The following is a 22,721-nucleotide window of genomic DNA, read 5'->3' on the forward strand; positions in this document are numbered from 1 at the left end:
GTGCACCCCTAATATATATATATATATATATATATATATATATATATATATATATATATACACATACACTATTGTTTTTAAATAATACTGGGATCCACCTAAACATAACCATATCCACAGAAACAGGTCTCCACATACAGATCCCAGGATTTCTGGGAATTTTGCCTTGTTGCTCACACATTTCCCACAGTATAAAATCAAGTAAGATGAATGTAAATCCAGCAAAAAGGCATAATGCCTGCGAGAACCTAGGAAGCCCATGTTGTGATAAAGACACACATATGAGATTAACACACCACAGACTGGTTCAATCATAGCACAATGTTCTGTATTAGCACAGCCTAGTGATTGCTGCTTGGCCTTGATGCATATGGGCTCATTCCTATATGTATTATAGTATGTCATATATTGCCTCTAAAAAAAAAATAGACGAATGGCAAACTACAGGTCAGAACACCCGAAGGCAGAATGCAGGACTTGTACTGCAACAAAACACATAGGTGGCATGCTCAAAACAATGGATTTTGTGCTACAGTAAAAGTATGGCAATGCATCTGATGGAAATTAACCATTTAGTAGTAATCAGAGGCATATAAAACTATGTTTGTTTTCACTGGTAATGGGATATATTAAATATACTTTGAGAAAAATGCCTAGATAGAAATGGTTTTCTTCCAAACGGACTGTAATTTTATATGAAGCTACAAATGTTTACACCAACTATTAAACAACACTCCACTATGCACTGTCAAATGTATGATGTATGGGGTGGGTGTGTTAAGATATATAAAAATGGATGAAGATTATCCAGTATGTGTGTGTATATTATATGTTCATTTTATGTTTATTTTATATATATATCTATCTATATATATATATAAAGAAAACAGAGCACTTTAGCTAATTATGTACTATTAGGTGTAAATAGCTGTGCTAAAAGGTAGTTTAAATTGGAAAGTATTTGGATATCAGCACTTACAGAAATTTGATGCAATACGTATATACTACACCAAATATATTACCTATTACAACCACGCTGTAGAAAAGACACAGCTTCTGATTTTCCTAACCCTGAACTACATTCTGAAATCAATAAAAATGTCATTTATCAATCATTAACTATCGAAAATTCACATGTGAAATTGTAGAAGTAGCATTTTCAGCAAATCCTACTGAAAGCACATACAGTACACACAAGCATACTAAATGGAAAGCTACTTTGTGTTTTTGAATGTGTAGGAGTTACTTAAACGCAGCAGGTAATTTTAACATTGAGGAAGCCTCAGTCTCCACCACTGTCAAATTAAATAAATACAATTTAATGGGAAAGGATTTCCCGTTTTTTTTTTTAACAATAAATATATAACGTCCTATGGTCAGTAGATATAAAATGCTTACAGTACTAAATTGCCATACATTCCATCACGGCATGGAAAACTATGCTCCTAATGTCTTCTTTGTATTTTACTACAAAAAGAATAAAGCTCGACAAATGCTCACAGGGAATGACGGTTTTCCTAAACACTTTTGAGGTCAGATATGTATTGATAATACCTCTTTATAGAAAATAGACTGTCTAAAAATAGTGTTTGTACAGTACAGTATGCAGCATGGGATGAGATATTTTTCCAGTGAGGCTCTTGATGTGGGAATTGGACACAACGTACTGTATAGGTGTCGTTTAAAAATTCTGCCTTTAAACATCAAGCATTTAAACACTAGTCATGTAAAAAAAGAAAACAGCAAAATAAGTGGTAAGTTCCCCTTACAACATCTAGGCATAACCATGTTCTAGAAATGGTTAAACTAAGGGTAGCCACAGTGCACCACGTCAGCCATTTTGTGTCATGCACAAGCAACTGTCACCTTTATGAGGCGGAAGGCGGAAATAGGTCTACAGATACAAGGCTACAACCCTGAATATTTTCAGACGGTTAGCGGAAGCTGTAAGGACGAAGATTCCGCAGATGACTGCATACTACATAGACAATATTAGGGATACTGTGGAAGAAGAGTATTCATCCAGCTAGCCTCTGGCAGAAGAACAAGATCCTAGTTCCAACTGCGATCTCATGTCAGTGTATTACTGGAGCGTTCCCCTAGAGATCTCACGAACTTCCATTGTTGTTCTGAGTAACAGAATCTCCTTTTGGGTCTTTGGAACTTGACGATTTCTTTTGCTTTTGCTTTGATTTCTTCAGCATGTGAACCTAGAACCACAAAGAAGTGCAATGTTTTCAGAACAGAAGAAAAAAAAGGAAGCTATTACAATACAAAGTTACTTGTTTACCAATTTAACGTCAAGCATATAAATTTCCTTTTAAAGCGGATGTAAAATCGGACTTAACTTGCCTATAAAATCCTTTTCTTGGAGTATAGCACAGGACACAGGGGTAATCGTAGACGACTGGGTTATATGCAGATACCTTCAGGGGATTGGACATTGACAAACAGAGATGTAAGGAACACCCTATAACTCCTCCCACTTCCCTGGGATCCTCAGTTTTTAGCAAGCAATCCAGGACGACACAGAGGGGAGGTTCCTGTGTACTGTATTCTACTACAAGAAAAGGATTAAACAGGCAAGTCAAAAATCCTATTTTCTTGATCGTACAGTAAAAGATAGAGGTGTAATCGTAGACGACTGGGACGTCCAAAAGCAATACAACTGAGGCGTGGGCAAACAGCAAACACAATGCCAACAGCCCAAATGACCCCAAAACAAAGTCAGAACACAGCGTGAAGCACCTTGCGGCAAAAATATTCATCAGAGGAAATTTGGGAGGGTAACAGACACGGGCTTAAACATTTTAACATTACAGGAGGACCTGGATAAAATATGGGAGTGGGCAACTATATGGCAGATGAGGTTTAATGTTGAGAAACGTAAAGTAATGCACTTTGGGGTTAAAAACAGGCAAGAAGAATACACATTAATGGGTACTGCACTAGGAAAGTCAGAAATGGAAAAAGATTTGGGGGTCATAATTGACCCCAGATTGAATAACAGCTTGCAATGCCAGGCGGCAGCAAACAAAGCTAGCAGAGTAATGTATTGTATTAAAAAGGGAACGTACTGTAGAGACAAAGCAATCATTTTGCCACTTTATAGATCACTGGTTCGGCCTCATCTTGAATATGCGGTTCAGTTTTGGTCATCAGTCATCAGAAAAGATGTACTTGAGCTGGAGAAGGTTCAAAGAAGAGCAACTAAGCTAATTAAGGGGCTGGAGGATCATGACTACGAGACAAGGTTGCTAAATGTATACTTGCTCACGCTAGAAGTGAGGAGATTAAGAGGGGGCATGATTTTGTTGTACAAAATGTTTAGTGGTGATGGCAACATCGGCACTAAACTTTTTACAGTAAACTCCATAACAAAGACTAGAGGCCATTACCTAAAACTGGTGGAGAAAAGATTTATACACAAAGGGCGTGGGGGCTTCTTTTCAGTTAGAGCGGTTACATTTTGGAACTCGCTGCCACAAGCAGTGGTATCAGCAGAGAGTATTTATTCATTGAAAAATCAATTAGATACCATCCTAAGGGACTGTAACATACAGGGGGGTACACGTACACTTAAATACTAGACCACACAGCAGGGGTGTGGAATTCCTATCGCCCGACGCCCGGGACAGGCAGTTTCGGGCACCGGGCGAGTAGTTCTTTCTACATTTAGCCCGGCTGCGGGCAAGCAGCACGGCTAAATGTAGTGTGCGAGCCGTTTTGTACAAGTGATTTTAAACGGCTGTGCAGCCGTCCAAAACCACTTGTAACAAGCCTGAATCTCACTCCCCGTCCCCTCTCCTCTCTCTATTCATCTATCACCGGTGGCCGGCCGACCGTGTACCGCTCCCGGCTGCCTCTCTCTCTCTGCACCTGGGCTTCCTTCTTGCCGTGGTCTTCGGGGTACTCCCCTCTTGTGGGGGATCCGTGACCACGGCAAATTAGGTTAGAGAGCACTGAGCAAGGCAGAGAACGCTTCTCGGCTTTGCTTGGTGTGAATAGTGACACAAGAATGCAGCCTTCCTGTCACAGGAGAACGAGCACAGTGCTGTGCTAGAACTCCTGTGTTGGAGGTGTCAGGGTCAATAAAGAGAACCCGTCACCTCCAAAAGCTATCACACAAGATAGCAATAAAGTCAAGTGAATAAAAAAAAGTAAAACATAAAATATATAACATTTAAAAATGTAACTACATAAAAATGGGAAAAATACAAAGGCGATAAAGTAAAAAATTATAAAAATAAATGATAAAAATAAAAAATATTACAAAAGCAAAAATAAAAAAAGTAAAATAAAATCTAAAAAATTGAAACCAACCCCTATCATCTGCATGTGAATAAATGCATGCATGGGGCATTTTGTGTGTGTGCGCGGAGTGGGCGATCCGTTACCGCATGGCAATCATGCACAAAACCGTGTGGATTGCAATAACGCCCGTGCATTTTCACATAATCGCGGTTAAAAACACAGCACGGTGTGTGTTGCGAAAAAGGTACATGTACCTTTTTTCAGTGATTACCACGCGGATGTAACCCCATTGAAATCAAAGGGGCCACATGGCAACCGCACACGGTCGACCAAGTCTGCACCCGCCCCAAAGGGTAAATTCACTTTCCCAAGTAATTTGAGAAAATTGAATTACCTGCACGAATAAATGCATGCATGGGGCATTGTGTGTGTGCGCGGAGTGGGCGATCCGTTACCGCATGGCAATCATGGGCGGTCACAGAATCGCACACCACCGCCGATCGTGCTGGCAGTGCCATTATTGTCTAATGGCACCCCAGTAACTCCAGACAGATTGCGCAGTTTCCCGCCGCAATAACGCCCGTTCATTCGCACATAATCGCGGTTGAAAACACAGCACGTGTGTGTCGCAGATATAACCCCATTGAAATCAAAGGGGCCGCGTGGCAACCGCACACGGTCTCCCAAGTCTGCACACCCCCCCAAAGGGTAAATTCACTTTCCCAAGGTATTTAGGAAAATGGAATTACCTGCACAAATCTGGTCCCCTCTCCCCCCGCTATACTTACCTTTCAGGGAACGCTCCTTCCCATCCGCAAGTATGGGTGTACTATCTGTACCTGTGCCATGTATTCCGAATTTCGCTTGCAAAATTCAAGCACTCGTTGGTCAGCGCACTGACCAACGAGAAGCTCTTCTTGGCACTGCTAAATACGGTTTTGGTTAAAAATAATGTTCTTTTTTTGCATCAGGACAAGTAGATTTCCATGAGGGACAAGTAGATCGGGCCCCCGCTTTAGTCCTTGGACAAGTAGTTTAAAAAAAAAAAATTCCACACCCCCTGCACAGTGACTCTTATACACACGCATGCACAACAGACACACACACAGGTTGAACTTGATGGACCTGTGTCTTTTTTCAAACTCAAATACTATGTAACTTTGTAAGGAGGCCTGAACATCCACCTGGTAGAACCTAAAAAACATGTGAACAGAGGAAAATTAAGATAGCGACAAGAGAGCTCAGCCAGAGGAATATGTTGAATAAGTTCAAAGGAAGGCCCTTGGAGGGCTGACAAAACCAAACTGAGATCCCATAGGGCCATAGGGGGGCAGATGGGTGAAGCAATGTGAGCGAAACCTTGTACAAAAGAGTTCCTCAGAGAATGAGAAGCCAGCGGTCTTTGAAAGAAAATAGCAAAAGCCTAGATTTGTCCCTTGATGGTGCTCAAGGCCTAATGCTGATCCAGGCTGGACTGCAGAAAAGAGAAGATATGTACCGGTATCACAGATAACCTTCGAGGGTGAAACTTTTGTTCTTCACACCAGGCAAAAAAAGCCTTCCAGGTGTGATGATAGACAATGCAAGAGATCATCTTTCTAGCTTTAAGAAGAGTAGGAACAATCGGATCTAGAAAACCCCTGTCCCTCAGAACCTGAGCTTCAACAGCCAGGCTGTCGAAGCCAGCGACCAAGAAGCAGGATGGAGAACTGGCCCTTGAGACAGGAGATCTAGTCGATCTGGAAGGGCCTAGAGAGAGCCTGTCAGGAGTCTGAGAATGTCTGCATACATTACCCTCCTCGGCCAATTTGGAGCCACGAGAATTACCAGATCCTGCAAAGTAACCGGGAAGAAGAGTAGATTAGGTTGAACTGATCCCATGGAGTCACCAGGGCATCCACTGAGAATGCTCGGTGATCCCTGGACCTGGCAACAAACTTGTTCACTTTGTTGTTGAACCTGGACATCAACAGATCCATATCCACCATCCCCCACCTCTGACAGATTCTGAAACACTTCCGGATGAAGGGACCGTTTGCCCAAATCTTAGCACTGATGCCGCCTGCCAATTTTCCAAACCTGGAATGTGCATGGCAAACAGGGCCGTAATGTGCCGAAACATGGAGTGGAGTTACACCCATGTCAGAATTAGGGCCACCTCCTGTAGATCCTCGCAACTTCTGGTGCCTCTTTCATGGACCTCAATCTTACTCATTAGCCGTTGAAGCCGAAAATTCCTCCCTGCTATGACAGGAGAAATGTGTCACACCTGAGGGAACAATGAAGGTGTCAGAGAAGAGAAGCAACCCAGGAAGAGGACAAGTCGTCTAAACCAGAATCTACAGGAGAGTCCTGTTTAACCCTTCCATGACCCTTGGCAGAATGTGTGCTAACACGGCCCTGTAATCCATTCCCCTTGTGCTGGTGGTCAGCCATAGCGATGTGAAAGGGTCCGCTCGGGGTTACTCACTGTGAGAAGTGAGGGAGGAAAATGGGAGTGCAGCCATACTGGTGTTCAATCACTTGTGGGCTGCACTCCCCCAATGCATCAGTCATTGTGTCAGGGTGTCTCCAGTGGCTGCAGTGAACATCCAGACTGTGAGGAAGAGAGTTAACATGGCGCCGAGAATGTGAAGACACCAGCAGTGCTCGGAGCTGCGTGTCATAGTTCCCCCTTGGCCACAAATAAGAGTCAGCCAGAGTGCTCCATGCGGCATGTCACAACGTCCCCTGGCTGTAGGAGGGGAGACAGTCAGTGCCACTCTCCTCCTGTAGAGCAGCACACAGTAACAGTAAGAATATGGCAGAGTGCAGCCCTTGCTTTGGTTGCAACACTCTGACCAAACACTTGTCATAGGAAAAGGGGTGGTAAGAAGGAAAGGAGCCCTCACCTGCAAGAGAGCCCAGGGGGACAACCATGTGGCGATCGTTGGACCCCAGCACAAGACATAAAAGGGAACACAGCTCCAACTCACCCATCGGTGAGATTCTGTGGGGAAGGAGTTTTTACTGCTATTTTTGCACTCTGCGGGTGGGCTTACCCTCACTTGTAAGGGGGTCTTCAGGGACAGGATACAACAGACAGGCAAGGCCCTGGACCTGTATAGCACCGTGCGGCGGACTCAACGCATTGCACCACTTGACAAAGTGAGCGTTTAATGCAGGGTGCAGTACCTGAATCTACATTACAGGCCGGCCCTACGTCATCTTCTAGCAGTTGAGGTTCTGCCAAGAAGCACCAATCCGAAGCTGTAAGAACAGTCTTGAATGTTAACTTTAGGAGTGAAAAATGCATCCATCACCTAAGACACCAGAAAAAAAACTGAAGATTCCTGGGAAATCGGAGGGGTTTTATGGGGTCCTTATAGCTCGGTTTGCCTCACCTGAAGATAGCTGCATATAGCTATAATCCAGTCTTCTATGATTACGCCTGTGCCCTGTATGATCAATAAAGTAGGTTTAACAAAAAAAAAAAAAGGAAGCCTTCCAGTGATGTTTCCATAATGTGATCGTATGCAAAGCATAGCAGCACATTATGGCCGAGTTACCTTGTAGCAGATCCCCTCCAACGCCGTGATGTCTGCTCTTCCCTCCTGCACCGCCATCCTCTCCTGGTCTTCTTCTGGGTTTGGTGTTTTGAGCCTCTTGATTGGCCGGCTGGCATGATTTAACTTCAGTGCATGGGAGTTACTTCAGCTTGGCATGCTGGGTAAGTGCGGATCAGTGCACAGATAAAAAAGAAAATTGCTGACAGGCAGGTAGGAGATTTTTGGCAGAAGAGACTTTCACAGTCTATTCTGCTATAAAAAAAAGACCTGTCAGCAATTTCTTTTAATAAGGACACTTTACTTCCACTTTAAATAACTGCATACTAAACACATATCAATGTAATAAGAAAAACAGTGAAGTACTAGGCAGTTGTTTCTCTACCTTTGGCCCTGCAGCAGAAATGATTATCTGGCCGGCGGACTGGATCCAAGGTTCACCATCAACTTGCACTGGAATAGGCTTCAGAAGTGTTACACGGAAATACGATCCTTGTGCAATCCGAATACCTGATCTAAGTCCTCCCTGAACCTGGCCCTAGAAAGACAAAGTAGTTTTTATTAAATCAGAGATAAACACGCAGACAACTGCAACTGAAAGCATCTGATATTTCAGTTTTGTTAGATGCTGGAGCTGTGAATCCTCTAACGTCTTAGATCTTCTAACACTAAGGCAAAAAAAATTATCTACTCAGCTTCAGGATGCTTCTCATTACTCCCTACTGGATTAATAATTACAGAGATGCAGAAAGCACAGCACTTCATATAGTACCAGATCCTTCAGCAATGGCACAAGAATGCAAACAGTGCTGCAATCACCCAAAACACAAATATAACGGTCAGGCACAATCCATCTCACAGCCAGTCCTAGAAAAAAGTAGCATTCATCTTGTTCATGTTAAGAGCTGTTCACAGAAAACATTTTACATACAAAGATTTAAAAAGAGAAAACTTTAAGGTAAATGTATAATAACTTGTTTAACTAAAAACATATAAACACATGGTAAGCAACTCAATTCTTTGTTGTTTCCTGTGGTGAAGTAGGCATGTATTATGTGCTTTTTTTACTTCTGTTTTATGGTAGTTAAACTTAACTGTAAACAATTGCCGTTCATGTAACTTAACTTACCATGTGAACTACGCCAGTCACACCAACAACTTCAAGTAACCCATCATCAATTCTTGGCTTTCCATATCGATTGTCATTATCAGAGCCCCACAGATCAGCACCTGAGCCCCAACTGATATTGAAAAAAAATAAATAAACAATGCAAAAGGAGTTCTTTATAAATAACATTTTCAGACTGTTTTGAATTCGCATAAAAACGTTGGCATTGGTACCTAAATCATATTAAAGTTTTTCAGCCAAAATTTTTTTATTTAAGGAAGGGTTATCACATGCCTGATGAAGAATTTCTGCATGGCCTTGAAACATTGCACTGATACGGTTTGTGATGTGGCTGCTACAATAAAACATTTGGACTGTTGATCCATGTGCGTGCTTGTGACATATGTTTTCATCTATGTGCTGATACAAGCCAAACTGCTGGCAGTTGCTACAGCACCCTTTTACCCCAGGCCCGGTCCAGGAACTTGTGCAATGGGAATATTTTGAGAAAGAAAAGGTTATAACCCCCGTTAGGTTTTTACTACTGTTTGGGGCTCTGTTACAGATTTCTGGTGACAAAAGTTTTAACAAATAGAAATTGAGGGAAAATCTGCAAAAAAAAGAAGGTTTCGCCTGGAAATACACTTTAAAACTGACATTACAACTAGACAAGCTACGCCTGTCTGGCCTTAAATTAAACAAAACAGGATCAGGGACAAAGATGATGATCCTAGACATATGAATAGCAAATATGGCTATCCAACTATGTCACTCCTGCAAAAAAAACATTTTTACTTGCCTTACTTTTTAGCTACATATGCAATTCTGTGTATAATCTCGACATGCCTTGGTGCTGGGATGAATTTATGTGCAGGAGTTAAGTCATAACCTGAGCCTGTAAATCAAGATGGCTGAATTTGCCAAACCCAGAAAAGATTGGGATTACAAAGAAGCGCTGCAAAGGGAGCTTGCAATGCTGATGGTGGGTAAGCATTGCAGAATTTAGCTCTACTTTAAAAACATAATTTACATTATGATGATCTCTTCTACATATATATTTAAAAATATTCCAGAAGAGTTCTGATTTAACATGTTCATCTCTGAGAAACCACTGACATTATTACCACTACATAAAGGGAATTATGAGATTTAAACAAAACAAAATGGTAGATTGAATAAAAGTAAAATTAATCTACCTGGGAATATTTAGAAAGATGAGACCTTCTATATTTGGCAGTTCCACCTCTTGTTGGTCCACGTGAAGTTTCAAGTCTTTATGTAAATTTCGATTGTGACTTAGCTTTTGTAAACCAGCTTTTACATAGACTCCTTTATTATGGAACCTTAAAAGAAACCCTTGCTTTATTACCAATCCAATATACGTGTAATTTAGAGAATATTAATTTTAAAGAAATACACCTGTGTTATTAGCCTCTGATGAAAGCATTCATTCCCTGCCTTGTGTGCATTATACTCTAAAAGCAAAATATACCCTCTTTCTGCCACCACTCCTCCTTCTCAGAAAGGGAACCCCAAACTGACAGTCAGTGAATACACCGGCCAAAGAAGTCATGGCAGCTTTTACAGTAAACTGGTCAAATTCATTCCAAAATGGCTCTGGTAAGTGCAATAAAGTAGATTTACACCCTAACTGGATAACAAAGCATGGTGTACAATAAACATCTTGCATGGGTTTTATTTTAAATTCTACTTTCACCTTTCTTTCATCCTTCTATTTTATCTTAGTGCTGCTAATCTCCAGCCCTTGTTCCTTAAACACAGTTGGAGACAGTTAATACTCCGCAACAGAAGTGCCTAAACAAGGGCCTTTGTGGCAGCATTACCAGGTATAGTTTTAATGAAAGCTGCATATTTAAAAATAATATATGAGCATGTCATAAAATCATAAAATATTTTGCTTGCCAACTATATTGAGAGAACTATGGCCCGAATTTTTGTTGCCATAGTTCCCTTTTGGGTCACATATACTACGTCCTCCTGTGACCCGAAACTCAGCACATAGTGGGGTATTGCCTGCTATATGCTGAAAGCGCAGAGCCGTGCTGCAGCCAAGAAAGATCCCGACAATCTTGTTGGGATCCACCTCGCTGCCTGATTGACAGCTGGAACTGCCTCTCTAGAGCCAACTGTGCTGCCCCACAGTCAGTGCTGGAGGAACAGAGTAGGGAATCCCTGCAGGGAACGGTGACTGTCACCGCTCTCTGCAGGGAGAAGTTCAGGAACTACGCGATCGGCGGTATGTTCCTGATCAATAGGTGTAATTCACTCTCCCCATAATTCCCCTTCAAGATGCTAGAGCTTATCTGAGATTTTTGGTATTATGATTAGATCTACTTTCACCGATTGGATTATGGTAAAAGGGCAGGGAAGGTGCTTGGGCCAACATGCCTCAGAAGGTAGGGTTATGAATCACAAAATGAAATACTTTTAGGCACTAAAGTGTCACAAATTACAGGCTAAGCATTATTAAGTCAGTGAAGAGATTACCTGCTATTGAATTTTCCAGGTTCAATTTCACGAGCATGATGGAAATCCAAACTTAATTCTGCATCAATCCCAATTCCACAGTAGTTATTCATTTGAACAATCTGGTAAAAAACAAAAACACATCATTCTTATATCTTTTCTACAACCCGTTAAAGTCTTCACATTGCTACAGGATGTTAGTTTAACATGTGCAGGGTTAGGGCTACAGCTTCTTGGGTGATTTTAATCTCTTGTTGCTTACAGATTTAGCCACTTGCTGGAAGTCATCTCATTTGGCTGGAGCTAAAAATACATTAACAGCAAAATTTCGAATTTCCTTTAAAAAAAAAAAGGTTTCTTTGATAGCACATTTACCCAGAATCATAAAATATACCAATTTGTGATTTCAAACCACTTTACAAGCACCAACATATAATTTAAAATGAAGTAGTTTTAAAAGTTACCACTAGAGGGCAGGAATGCATACATTAAAATAATGCTAGGATCTTCCCTTCAGTAATGTACTGGGCATATTTACGTGCCTGCCAGCACTCAAAGAATCTTAATGGATAGTACTCATTCAAGTGTTAACCTGTTTAGTTTGATGCCATCAGTCAGGCAAATCAAGATTGCAGAGCTTCCTTTCGGAGGCTAAAGTCTACCCTTTTTAAAATACCAAGGTGACTAAAGAATAGATAAGAGGTAAACAGAGATAGATAGATAGATACCCACACACGGACAAAATATTGGCACCCCTGCATTTCTGTCAGATAATGCACCACTTTGTGCAGAAAATTGTTGCAATTACAAATATTTAGGCATTCTCATGTTTATTTCTTTTGTTTGTATTGGTATGACACAAAAAAGTGGAGAAGAAAAAAAAAAAAGCCAAATCTGACACAGGTAACTTTTGGCAAACTCCAATCTGGTTTTTTTTGTTTCTGTGTCAGCAATGGGGTCCTCCTGGGTCTCCCACCATGTCGTCCCTTTTCATTCAGATGGCGACATATAGTGCGAGCTGACACAGTTGTACATGTGTCTGAAGGTCAGCTTGAATTTGTCTGGAAGTTGATGGAGGGTCTTTATCCACCATTCCAACAATTCTGTGTTGCAATCTTTGATCATTTGTTCTCTTTTGTCCACGTCCAGGAAGATTAGCTACAGTGCCATGCGCTGTAAACATCTTGACAATATTGCTCACAGTGGACACAGGAGCATTAAGATCTCTGGAGATGGACTTGTAACCTTGAGATTGTCCATGCTTTTCCACCAAAACATGGAATACAATTATTTCTTGCAATTTGGAGAAGGTGCCAATAATTTTGTCCAGTCCATTTTTGGAGTTTTGCGTGGAATGTGTCGGATTTGGCTTTTTTTTTTCTTCTCCACTTTTTTGTATCATACCAGTACAAACAAAAGAAATAAACATAAGAATGCCTAAACATTTGTCATTGCAACAATTTTCTGCACGAAGTGGTGCATTACCTGACAGAAATGCAGGGACACCAATATTTTTTGGTGGTAAAGTGTGTAACTGCACCATTTTTAGTCTCACATACCTAAGCCTAGTTCACACCATTTTCCGGACCAGATCTGGAAAGAGGTACATTGCGTTTTGCCGCTTTTTTTTTTATAGCTTAAAATGGGCTTTCAGGTACAGTTGTGTTTTTGATGAGTTTCCATGCGTTCCGGACCAGAGAAAATGAGACTAGCAGTATTTTTTTTTGTCTGGTCCGGAACGGACTGCACTGGTGTGAACACAGCACAGAAGTACCCCTGGGGAATGCCTTTTGGTCCGGGAACAAACTGTTCTGGTCTAGACATGGTGTGAACAAGCCCTTAAAGTGTATGTAAAACAATTTTGTGAGAGACTACCATCTCAAAGGGTAGACCCTCTGTGGTCTCTGGGTTTTTTTGTTGTCTGTGTCCCCAGTGGAGAGTAATTTTCTCTATTTTTCCTGATGACCACTGGCACTGGAGTAAAGGCATGAGAAAATCCAACATTTTTAGTTGTGACTGACAAGAATAGGGGGGAAATATTCAAATTTAGACCCATATTCCAGTGACACGGTTTCCCTTACTTGGACAGATCTCCTCTACTTCCTGTTGTTTAGACAAGATAAAGGAAAATCTCCCCAAGGGGTCATGGCAACGAAACAAATAAAAAAAAACCAGGGGTTTTAACATTTGCACACTATATCAAATAAAAAAAAGCTATGGGATCCACCCCCTGCCAATTACAAGGGAGATGGACCTGATGGCCAGACTCACTACTGTTTGGCCACGTCATTGATTGATACAAGGCTATTTCTAGGACAAATCTCTGGCCCCATCCAGCTGTCAACTGCGAGATTTCCCAGCCAATAGCTGAATGTAAACAAAGGGACAGCAATGCTGGCTGATATCATAGCCTAAATAGGATATGAACTTGCCATATTTGGGTAATGATGTCAGTCAGCATCCACAGCCTTTTTGTTTACATTCAGCGGCTGTGGAATCTCCCAGCGAATAGCTAAATGGGGCCAGGGATACACCACTGGTTGCTAGGACACTAGTGGCTGCCGGTGTCCTAGAAACCAATAAGCCTTTAGTGAGAAGCTGTCACAATCATCACAGCTTCTTAGTACATACATGCCCCACTCTGAGCACTTGCATCTTTATAAGCCAGATCAGAATTAATACTACCAGTTACATAATCTGTTAGCTGGCGATAATTCTTTTTGAATATGTAGCAGCCATAGCAACTGTTTTTTTAAACTGGCATCAATTAAAACAACCTGAATTTGTTGCACGTGCCTGAACTACAACAAGGTATTCATGAATTAGGCATTGTTTTAAAGGGACCGTACCACCAGAAAGGTGTCGTAAATGGTTTATTGGATCGCTTCCTCCATATGAATTTCAGAAAGAGAAAAGCAGCAATAACTTTTTAATTCATTTCACTACAGCTCCCAGACTCCCTTATGGCTTTTCCCACAGCTGGAGGCACAGACTGACAGGCCCTCACTTCCTCTGGCCTGTGACTATGGAACCTTGCAAACACTCTGTACATAGACATAGTGCGCTATAGCCCATAACCCCTTAATGAAGGTAGAACAAACCTCAACTCCCAATGTGCACCCCATTATCATACTCAAGTGTCATATCAAATCACACTCTCCTCATTGTACAGTATGCTGCACTGTATATGGTGGGATTCCTGTCCCTCCATCTGTTGAACCCCTTGAACAATGTTGGTGTGGCCCTTACTTTATATATGTTGTCTTATCTCTTCGTCTCCTGTGTCGGCTCTGATGTCACTCATTGATACTTTCTAAAAAATATGGTAACAGACCAGCTGATATGAACGCTGTGTTGCCAGGGACCATCTTTATGAAAGGCATGCTGGTAGGTTAATTGGCTCCTCTCTAAGTTGACCCTCTATGTATGCATGTGAGATAGGGACCTTAGATTGTAAGCTCCTTTATGGTAGGGACTGATGTGAATGTGCAACTATGTAAAGTGCTGTGTAAATTGTCGACACTATATAAATACCTATTATAAATAAAATACATTTTAAAAAAATAAAAAAAGGTAAAACAAACACTGATCCCCGACAGCTGTTGTTAAATGGTGCTTCCTGATCATGTTACCACTGTGATTGGCTGTCACAGTGATCACATGATCAGGAGCCCGTCCAACCAGCTTGCAATCGTCGCTCTGATCAAGAGCCGTCGGTGACAGTGTGGGCATGGTGCAGGGGCTAGAGTGGCTCACCTCCGTGCTGCCACATATTGCGTATGGCAAGAGGGGAAAGGGTTAAACACTAGGGATGTAATATTATATGCTACATCCATTGTACATTGGCATGTGTCTACCTAAACCTCAAATCATCACTTACCAGAGCAGTCATAACTGCATATTGCTGCTGGGTCAGAGGTAACACAATAGAGGTTAGATTTTGCAATGACATCAAACACAATTCCACATTTCTAGAGCCCACTTACAAACCATAACAATGGTAATTAATTTCAACTGCACTAAATATATACTATAATGTACCACATTTTGCAGAATGCGCACACCAATCTGTTAGTTGGGTTCAAATAATAAGTACATACAACTACATAGCAAAAATGTACAGGAGAAATAAAAAAACATGGAGGCAGCTTACAATCTACTACAAAATATTTTCAAAATCAAGAAAGCTAAGGGAAGGATTTAATTTAGTAGCATCCATCAAATCTGATTTTTCACTGAACAGACCATTAAATACAATTATAGAAATTAGGCAATCTCTGCTTGGTTTCAGACACATGAGAAGTGTAAATGTATAATATAACAGGTGAATAGATAAGCAGATGTTAAGTACATAGTGAAGGGCTTCTGCAAGTACTGGTAGACAACTGTGGGGACTGGCGTACATAAAAGAGAACCTGTTTATTTTAATTGAAATCTGTGAGTGAGCGATGTGCTTAGGTAATGCACAAGAGCTGCTATTGTCCTTCTCTTCCTGACCTATGTACCATGGGTAATATACAATGGGTCCAACCCTTCTGAGCAGTGAGGACCATGAATGCTGCTCCCAAGTTCACAGCTCACTCAGTCCTCTTAACTGTAGAGATTAGAAAAAAAATGGCAGGTTCCCTTGCAAATAAATAAAGTGACTATACCTTTGGTGGCTCAGGTTCTGAAATACCATTTTCCATGGAGTCAACAACTTCTTGAGCATCAAGAAGTATAGTCCATCGATCCATAAGAACATTTTCTGCTTCATCTACAGATATAAGTACGGAATATGGATCCTCTCCACTGTAACCTGCTCCCCATCGTAGGACTCTGCCCAGATCATTACCTAGAAGAGAAATAACATCCAGTGCAGGAAACAGTAAGTATCTGAGGCACTTATTAACAATGTAACCTGCTCAAAAAGGCGATATTATACTTTAGAAAGTGGAACTAATCTAGGTTAGCCTCTGGTGGTTGGGCTGAGAGTGTGATATGCAATCTGCTCATGTTATTGACAGCCAAGGACCCACATTGGAGAAATGCTTCTACAGTTCTACTACAGGTTGCATCTTCTACACAGCAAATGAAAATTCAGAGCAGAAAATTTGCAAGCAATCCTACAGCACAATATCTCTCTCTGTAACCAGAAGCCGTGCTGTAAGAGCGAGGACACATTAGGAAGAGAATACTGCCATCTGTTGCCCTGTGTCAGCAATTTTATATGTCACATCATTTGGATTTGAGGCGACAGATCCTTCTATTCAGATCCGCCCATATTTGAGAAGCAGGCAACAATTTGTATGTCTCTTTAACATATGTTTAACGATGCATAGGCATTTTGACATTTGAATATAAACATTTGGGCTTATTTCATATTACATTGCCAGTCTTGCAGCGCTCTCTCCGTTTCTTCTGCATCATTTGATTTGACACACATTTTTAAATGCACTTGTATATGAGGAATGTGCGTCTCACCTTCTGTTTTTCTAGTAGTTGCATAGATTTCTGGGTGTCCACTAATGAAATTGTAACTAAGCCTTTCATCAAAGCACAATCACCACTATGGAGAAACACAGTGGTTTTGCCAAACTTGATTTGAAACTAATTTTACCTTTGTCAAAACTGAATTTAGCCCCAAATTTAGACCTTGGCGAAAATTTGCTTAAAAATGTTTTTAAATGGCTTTGCACTGCCATGTGAATCACAGTCTTTATTGATAAACAAAGCCAACTCTAATGCTAAAACCATTGCTGATAAACTACACCATGTGATCACCAGCACATGGAAAAGCCATGTCAGTGACAGCTGCTACTGTAGTAATTTTTAAATACACTCAAACTCAACAAAAAAAAGGTAATTTTAAAAGCTTAAATAATATTAAAAAATAAAAACATTTAGCTCTCAAAGCTGTATACCCCATAGACCAGAGCAATTTTTACATTTCCACTGTGGACATATTTATTTGGTGATAACTTGATCAATACTTAAAAAAACAAACACAAACTAATATTGGTTTTCAAAAATTATTCACATTTTGACCCATGTTCATTTAAAAAAAGTAGTAATAGTATTTTAATGCTAAATAAAAAGAGTATGCATTTCATTCTATAATTTGTCCTGTTCAAATTTACACTAAATTAATGGTTTGTGATACAAAGTATGGCCAAGGTATTCATTTTGCATATTTTCTTGTTATACCACACTGAAAGAACAAAGAATAAAAACAAAAACAAAAATTTACTGGTAACAAAATAGAAAAATAAAAACAACATACAATTAAACTACACATTGATTCATTGTATTTACTCAATGACACTTGCAGATAATTTAACATGTAATGTAATTTTACATAGGAGTGACTGCATTTCGACAGCCGCTCCTGCTGTATAATAGAAAGCAATTACTAGCTGTCATCTTGACAGCTGGCAATTGGCAGTAATAGTGGTGGGAGTGGCAGCAGCAGGGAGAAAGGAGCAGGATGTAGAAGACGAGTCCTAAGAAAAACATTTATTGAAGTTTTTCAGGATGCATCTCTGACCTTCAAAATTGTCAAGTAACAACAAAATTAAAAATGGAAATGTAAAAATTGCTCTGGTCCATAAGCAGTATAAAGGTTCGAGAGCTTAAAAAGAGAAGTATGGGGTCAGTGTTTTTCCCCATAGTTCTCCTAAGGGTCACGGGAGGACATAAACTAGCGTCCTCCCGTGACCCAAAGCTCAGTATATCGCGAGCTATAGCTCGCGGTATACTGAGACAGCCGCAGCTGGGACGGATCCCGACATTACTGTCAAGATCCACCCAGCTGCGTGAATGACAGCTGGCTCTGCCTATCTAGAGGCAGAGCCAGCTGTACCCTCCACGGTCCGTTCCGCCAGTCAGTGCTGGAGGATCAGAGCGGGGAGGGGGGAATCCCTGCAGGGAGACGTGAGTGACAGTCACGGCGCTCTGCGGGGGCATGATTGAGAAGTGAGCGAGCAACGCTATGTGTTCGCTCACTTCCCGATCTATTGAGCCGACCTGTGACATTTTTATTGTCACACTTAGGCTCGAACGATGAGGTTGAGTGAAAATCACTCACCTGATAATTGTTCTTTAAGTGGTTAAAATACCTGTAATGAAGGCTGACAGATCCCATATCTTTCTGTACAGTTTATATAAAGCCTTAAAATTCATATAAAGTCTTCCTGGTAGGGCAGATGCTTTGTGTACTGGAGTATTATTATTTTCCTTAATGTTGTGAATTCTGTCACCCTCCCTAAAGGTTACACTGGCAGCTAGTCTGCAATAATCTTGGTTCTTACGCATGAGAAGCTGCCAAGAAAACTGTGGAGGAAAAACAAGGAGTTTTGCTAAGCTGTCAGTAACAGACATAAATTATAGTACAATTCTATTGCTTTTCATTAAACTTTCAGACTTCTGTAGCATTTAGGCAGTTTCTGACAGTCCTGTAAATTGTCAATCTTTGTAGCGGAGCATACAGGCACTTGTATCAGTAAAAGTAATTTCCATAAATGATCAGATTTAATATCATGTTACTAAAAACAAAAACAAATACAACCTGTGTGTTTGATCAAGACTTGTTTACCAAGATTAGGACATTCAGGCTAAATTGTGTCTACTCAGCGACACCCATATCTAACTAATGGACATGTGTTTGGTTTAGTGGAACCAAAGTGAGACAACCCTAGAATCTACATAGTGATACACTAACAGGACTTTGGCAACAAGCAGTATGTAAACTAGTGAAAAATAATCCAAACATCTCCTATCAGCTCCACTTATGTTACAAATAGGACTGCAGCTCAAATCCAGCTTCAGCACTTTTCTAGGCCTACTAGAATTCACAGTCAAGTGACCAGGTGACTTATGAAAGCAATGATGGAACATCCACAGTTTATATAAAAAGTAAATAGTCTTAATGGAGTCTCAATATTTCCATGATTTACAGTAGGAGTCATTCATAAATATACTGATTTTTGGTGAGTTTTCTAATAAAAAAAACAAAACATTTACATCATCATCAAACCAGTGTAGAATTACCTGTTCCTAGAGGTAAGACTGCTATAGATGGTTCTGGGCACACCAGCTTGTGCCGGATCTCCTCTAGTGCACCAAGCACCCAACCAACTGTACCATCACCACCACAAACAAGTACTCGAAAAAAAGGGACTTTAGCGAAAGTATGAAATCTGTGATAAAGACAAAAATGACCATTTTATAAAATAAAGTACAAATAACCATATATAAGGCTGGGTTCACACCTTTCCATGTGATTTACGACTTTTGTTCTGCAGTTTAATGCGTTCTCTGCTACTTTGTTGGGTTTTGTCAGCAAATGAAATATTGAGTCAAGCTGAGGCTGCTATGGCAGGGGCTGGCCATCATGCACGGCAAACGCATGCAAACGCAAGTAACATTTCCATTGCCAACGCAGCACACAGATGTAAACAGCACTATTAGAATCAAAGCTATGCAAATGCATTGACATGCACATTAAATCAAAATGGTATAAAGGGGACCTTAAATACTCTTTTTTCTAATAAGTAATATGTTGGCAAAACGGCTTTACAGGGACCAAAGGCCTCAAAACATAATACAAATATATGTCCAGTGCATGATTAAACACTCAAAATTAATAAAGTCTATGCACTGAAATTAGTCTTGTAAAATGCACCTTACTTGTATGACCCTGGTAAGTGGGTGTGTTAAAGCTAGATCAGTTTTGTTTGTAATGAGAGTTATCACTGGGAATAAAAAAAAAACTAGGTTCTTGGTGTACATACTGTTTAGGAACTTGATTCACAGAGGTTGGATTATATACTGTTAGGTGGAGTGGTGGGGTAGAATGTGCTACACTGGTAGTTGGCTTCAAACAACACATAATGTGCTGGGTGGGAACAGACTGGGTTATTCTGAGATCAGAGATTAAAATCACAACTGACTTTGATCTGGCTTCTAAATGTTTCAGTTGAGGTGCACCGAAATGAAAATTTCAAAACCGAAATTTTATAAAAATGTCAGGCCCAAACAGAAAATGTGTAACCTTTTAAACAAAAAATGTATATTTTATTTTTAATAAACTTTTTATATTCATTCTTCTTCATTCATTTTTTATTAAATATTTTTATTTTTTACTTTACTTTTAGGGGCTTCGGGGAAATATTAGGGATCTAAACAGACCTCTGATATTTCCCTTTTAAAATAGAAAAAGAGATGGAGGACGCAGGGTCCTCAATCTCTTTTTCTGCAGCCCTTGTTATAAATGAACAGGAATCCTCTATACTGAGTGTTTTTGTTCATTCATAACATGAGGACAGAGTGTGTTTACTATAACCACAATCATGAATGAACAGGATGGGATGTAGATCACTTCCCATTCATTCATAATTGAGGATATAGTAACCATACCATGTCCTCAATTATGTACAAACTCTCAGCAATCACTGATCGCTGAGTGTTTGTACCTCGCTCTCCTTCCTGACACGCTGTCACAGGAGGCTGAGTGAGCGGAGCTCAGCCTGCTGCGACAGCGCTGGCTGTCTCCGTCCACACTGCTCTCCCGATCTGCGACAGGAGGCTGGGTGGTGCAGGAGGAGAGCTCAGCCACCTGTGACAGTGCGGGCTATCTCCGCCCATACTGCTCTCCTCTGATCTGTGACAGGAGGCTGAGTGGTGCGGGGAGGAAAGATGCCGGCCGCTCACAGCGCTCTGCTCCCACACTGCTCGGCCGCCTGTGACAGTTTCTCTTCTCCCCGCTGGGACAGAGATTAGCGCCCAGCAGGGAGAGAGAAAGAACGGATACACCGCTGTATCAGCCATTATGCCAAAAGTGCCATTTTCGGCCGATGTATATCGGTGCATCCCTAGTTTTCAGTACTCACTAGAGGATGCTTACACCATTTATGAATGTGCCTGATGAAAATCTTGCCTCACACAGTTTATGCTGTCCAATAACAACCCTCCAGAAACACTCCCTTGTACTCCAAAAAATGGAATGATTGCTGTAGGGCGACACACATCCATAAATAAAGGTCATTATTTTGGCAAATACATTTTTTTGCAATCCACCTAACATATGGAGGGCAAAGTAATATTTTTGGAAATTCCATATCATGAAGAGCTTATACAAGAAAACAGTACTGTCATTTACAAATTTGCATTGTGCTCCGTTTACTTCTGGACTCCAAAGCAAGAGGAGTGCTATTGAAATGATGACTGTGCACCTACGGGTGCCCCCACAGCATTCGGCTAGATGGGGCACCTGTACAGGGGGAGAGCCTAGCTGTCTGGATAACACTTGAGAACGAGGACTAAACGTTTTTTTTTTTTTTTTCAGAAAAATATTTTATTAAAAATTTTCAGGCATACAAGAGATTGTAACAGCAGACAAAGGCAGCGTCAAACGTGTATCTTTAAGGATAATGATAATCCTAAATAATAACAACCGTATCTACAGTACATGTGTTAATGTGTCCGAGTCCTAGCCACACCTTCGCCCAAAAGTTCTCGACCCTGCACAGAGGGCCGCAAACGGCTAAAACTAAACGTTTTTTTTTAATAGGAAATCTGGTCCACATTAATAAGAAAAATGAGAAAAACCCTTAAGGTGTAATGTTGCTTTAAGGCCACTGCCATATGTACTAAAGACAGAACATAGAGAGGAATGTATCAAAACTGGAGCTAACAGATTCTGGAGCAGTTGCCCATAGCAACCAATCACATCTCTCTTCAGTTTGCTCAATTAAGTTTTGAAAATGAAACAGAGAAGCCAATTGGTTGCCGTGCACAGCTGCTCCAGATTCTGTCTGCTCCAGTTTTGAGTGTGTGTAGATGAATTGGGTAGATAACTATTCAGTTAACAGTCAGGGTATTCTATAAAATACAGTACGTCATGAAAAACAGAATTCAAAGCTTTTAAAGCAAAGCTGTGATTGTACTTTCTCACAGCGTTCTATATTTAAAAAGCAGTCAGCAGAAAAAGTAAAAACATTTACAGTTCAGACAATGGAAAGACACATATCCGTAATACCCAACAAATCACATTGAACTTTCATTTGCACACTTCAGATTTTGACTCATGCTAGACAGTGGAAATTTCGAGTCCCGCCCTGGTCTAACAACTCGCCTATCGCTATAGAAACGCATACACAAAACAGAAAACACACATTCCTGAGCATGTCATCTATTCTACCTGCATTCTCTTCTGTCTGTCCAATATACAAGTGTGAAACTTGAGTCCAAACCACATCTCATGTCTAATTTTTGCCTGGTGTGAAAACCCATAAATAAATGTGTTCATAATATTTCACATGTATTTCGTCTGTGTAAAAGGGGCTCCT

At 40.7% G+C, this 22,721-nt stretch overlaps 1 protein-coding gene across 1 annotated transcript in view; it reads right to left on the reverse strand.

Annotated features, from left to right (window-relative positions):
- Window positions 1-1,198: 1,198 nt before the first annotated feature.
- DGKQ (diacylglycerol kinase theta) overlaps window positions 1,199-22,721 on the reverse strand; it is a 147,094-nt gene continuing 125,571 nt past the window's right edge. Inside the window, exons 17-23 of the mRNA XM_018568147.1 lie at window positions 19,423-19,571; window positions 16,047-16,228; window positions 11,416-11,516; window positions 10,104-10,250; window positions 8,929-9,040; window positions 8,185-8,337; window positions 1,199-2,210 (exon numbers count right to left, since the gene is read on the reverse strand). Of these exons, the coding sequence (XP_018423649.1) occupies window positions 2,109-2,210; window positions 8,185-8,337; window positions 8,929-9,040; window positions 10,104-10,250; window positions 11,416-11,516; window positions 16,047-16,228; window positions 19,423-19,571 (946 nt within the window). The 3' untranslated portion in view covers window positions 1,199-2,108. The remainder of the gene's footprint in view (window positions 2,211-8,184; window positions 8,338-8,928; window positions 9,041-10,103; window positions 10,251-11,415; window positions 11,517-16,046; window positions 16,229-19,422; window positions 19,572-22,721) is intronic.

The sequence above is a fragment of the Nanorana parkeri genome, unplaced genomic scaffold (assembly GCF_000935625.1).
Source record: "Nanorana parkeri isolate BGI_ZX_2015 unplaced genomic scaffold, ASM93562v1 scaffold1144, whole genome shotgun sequence".
Taxonomy (NCBI): domain Eukaryota; kingdom Metazoa; phylum Chordata; class Amphibia; order Anura; family Dicroglossidae; genus Nanorana; species Nanorana parkeri.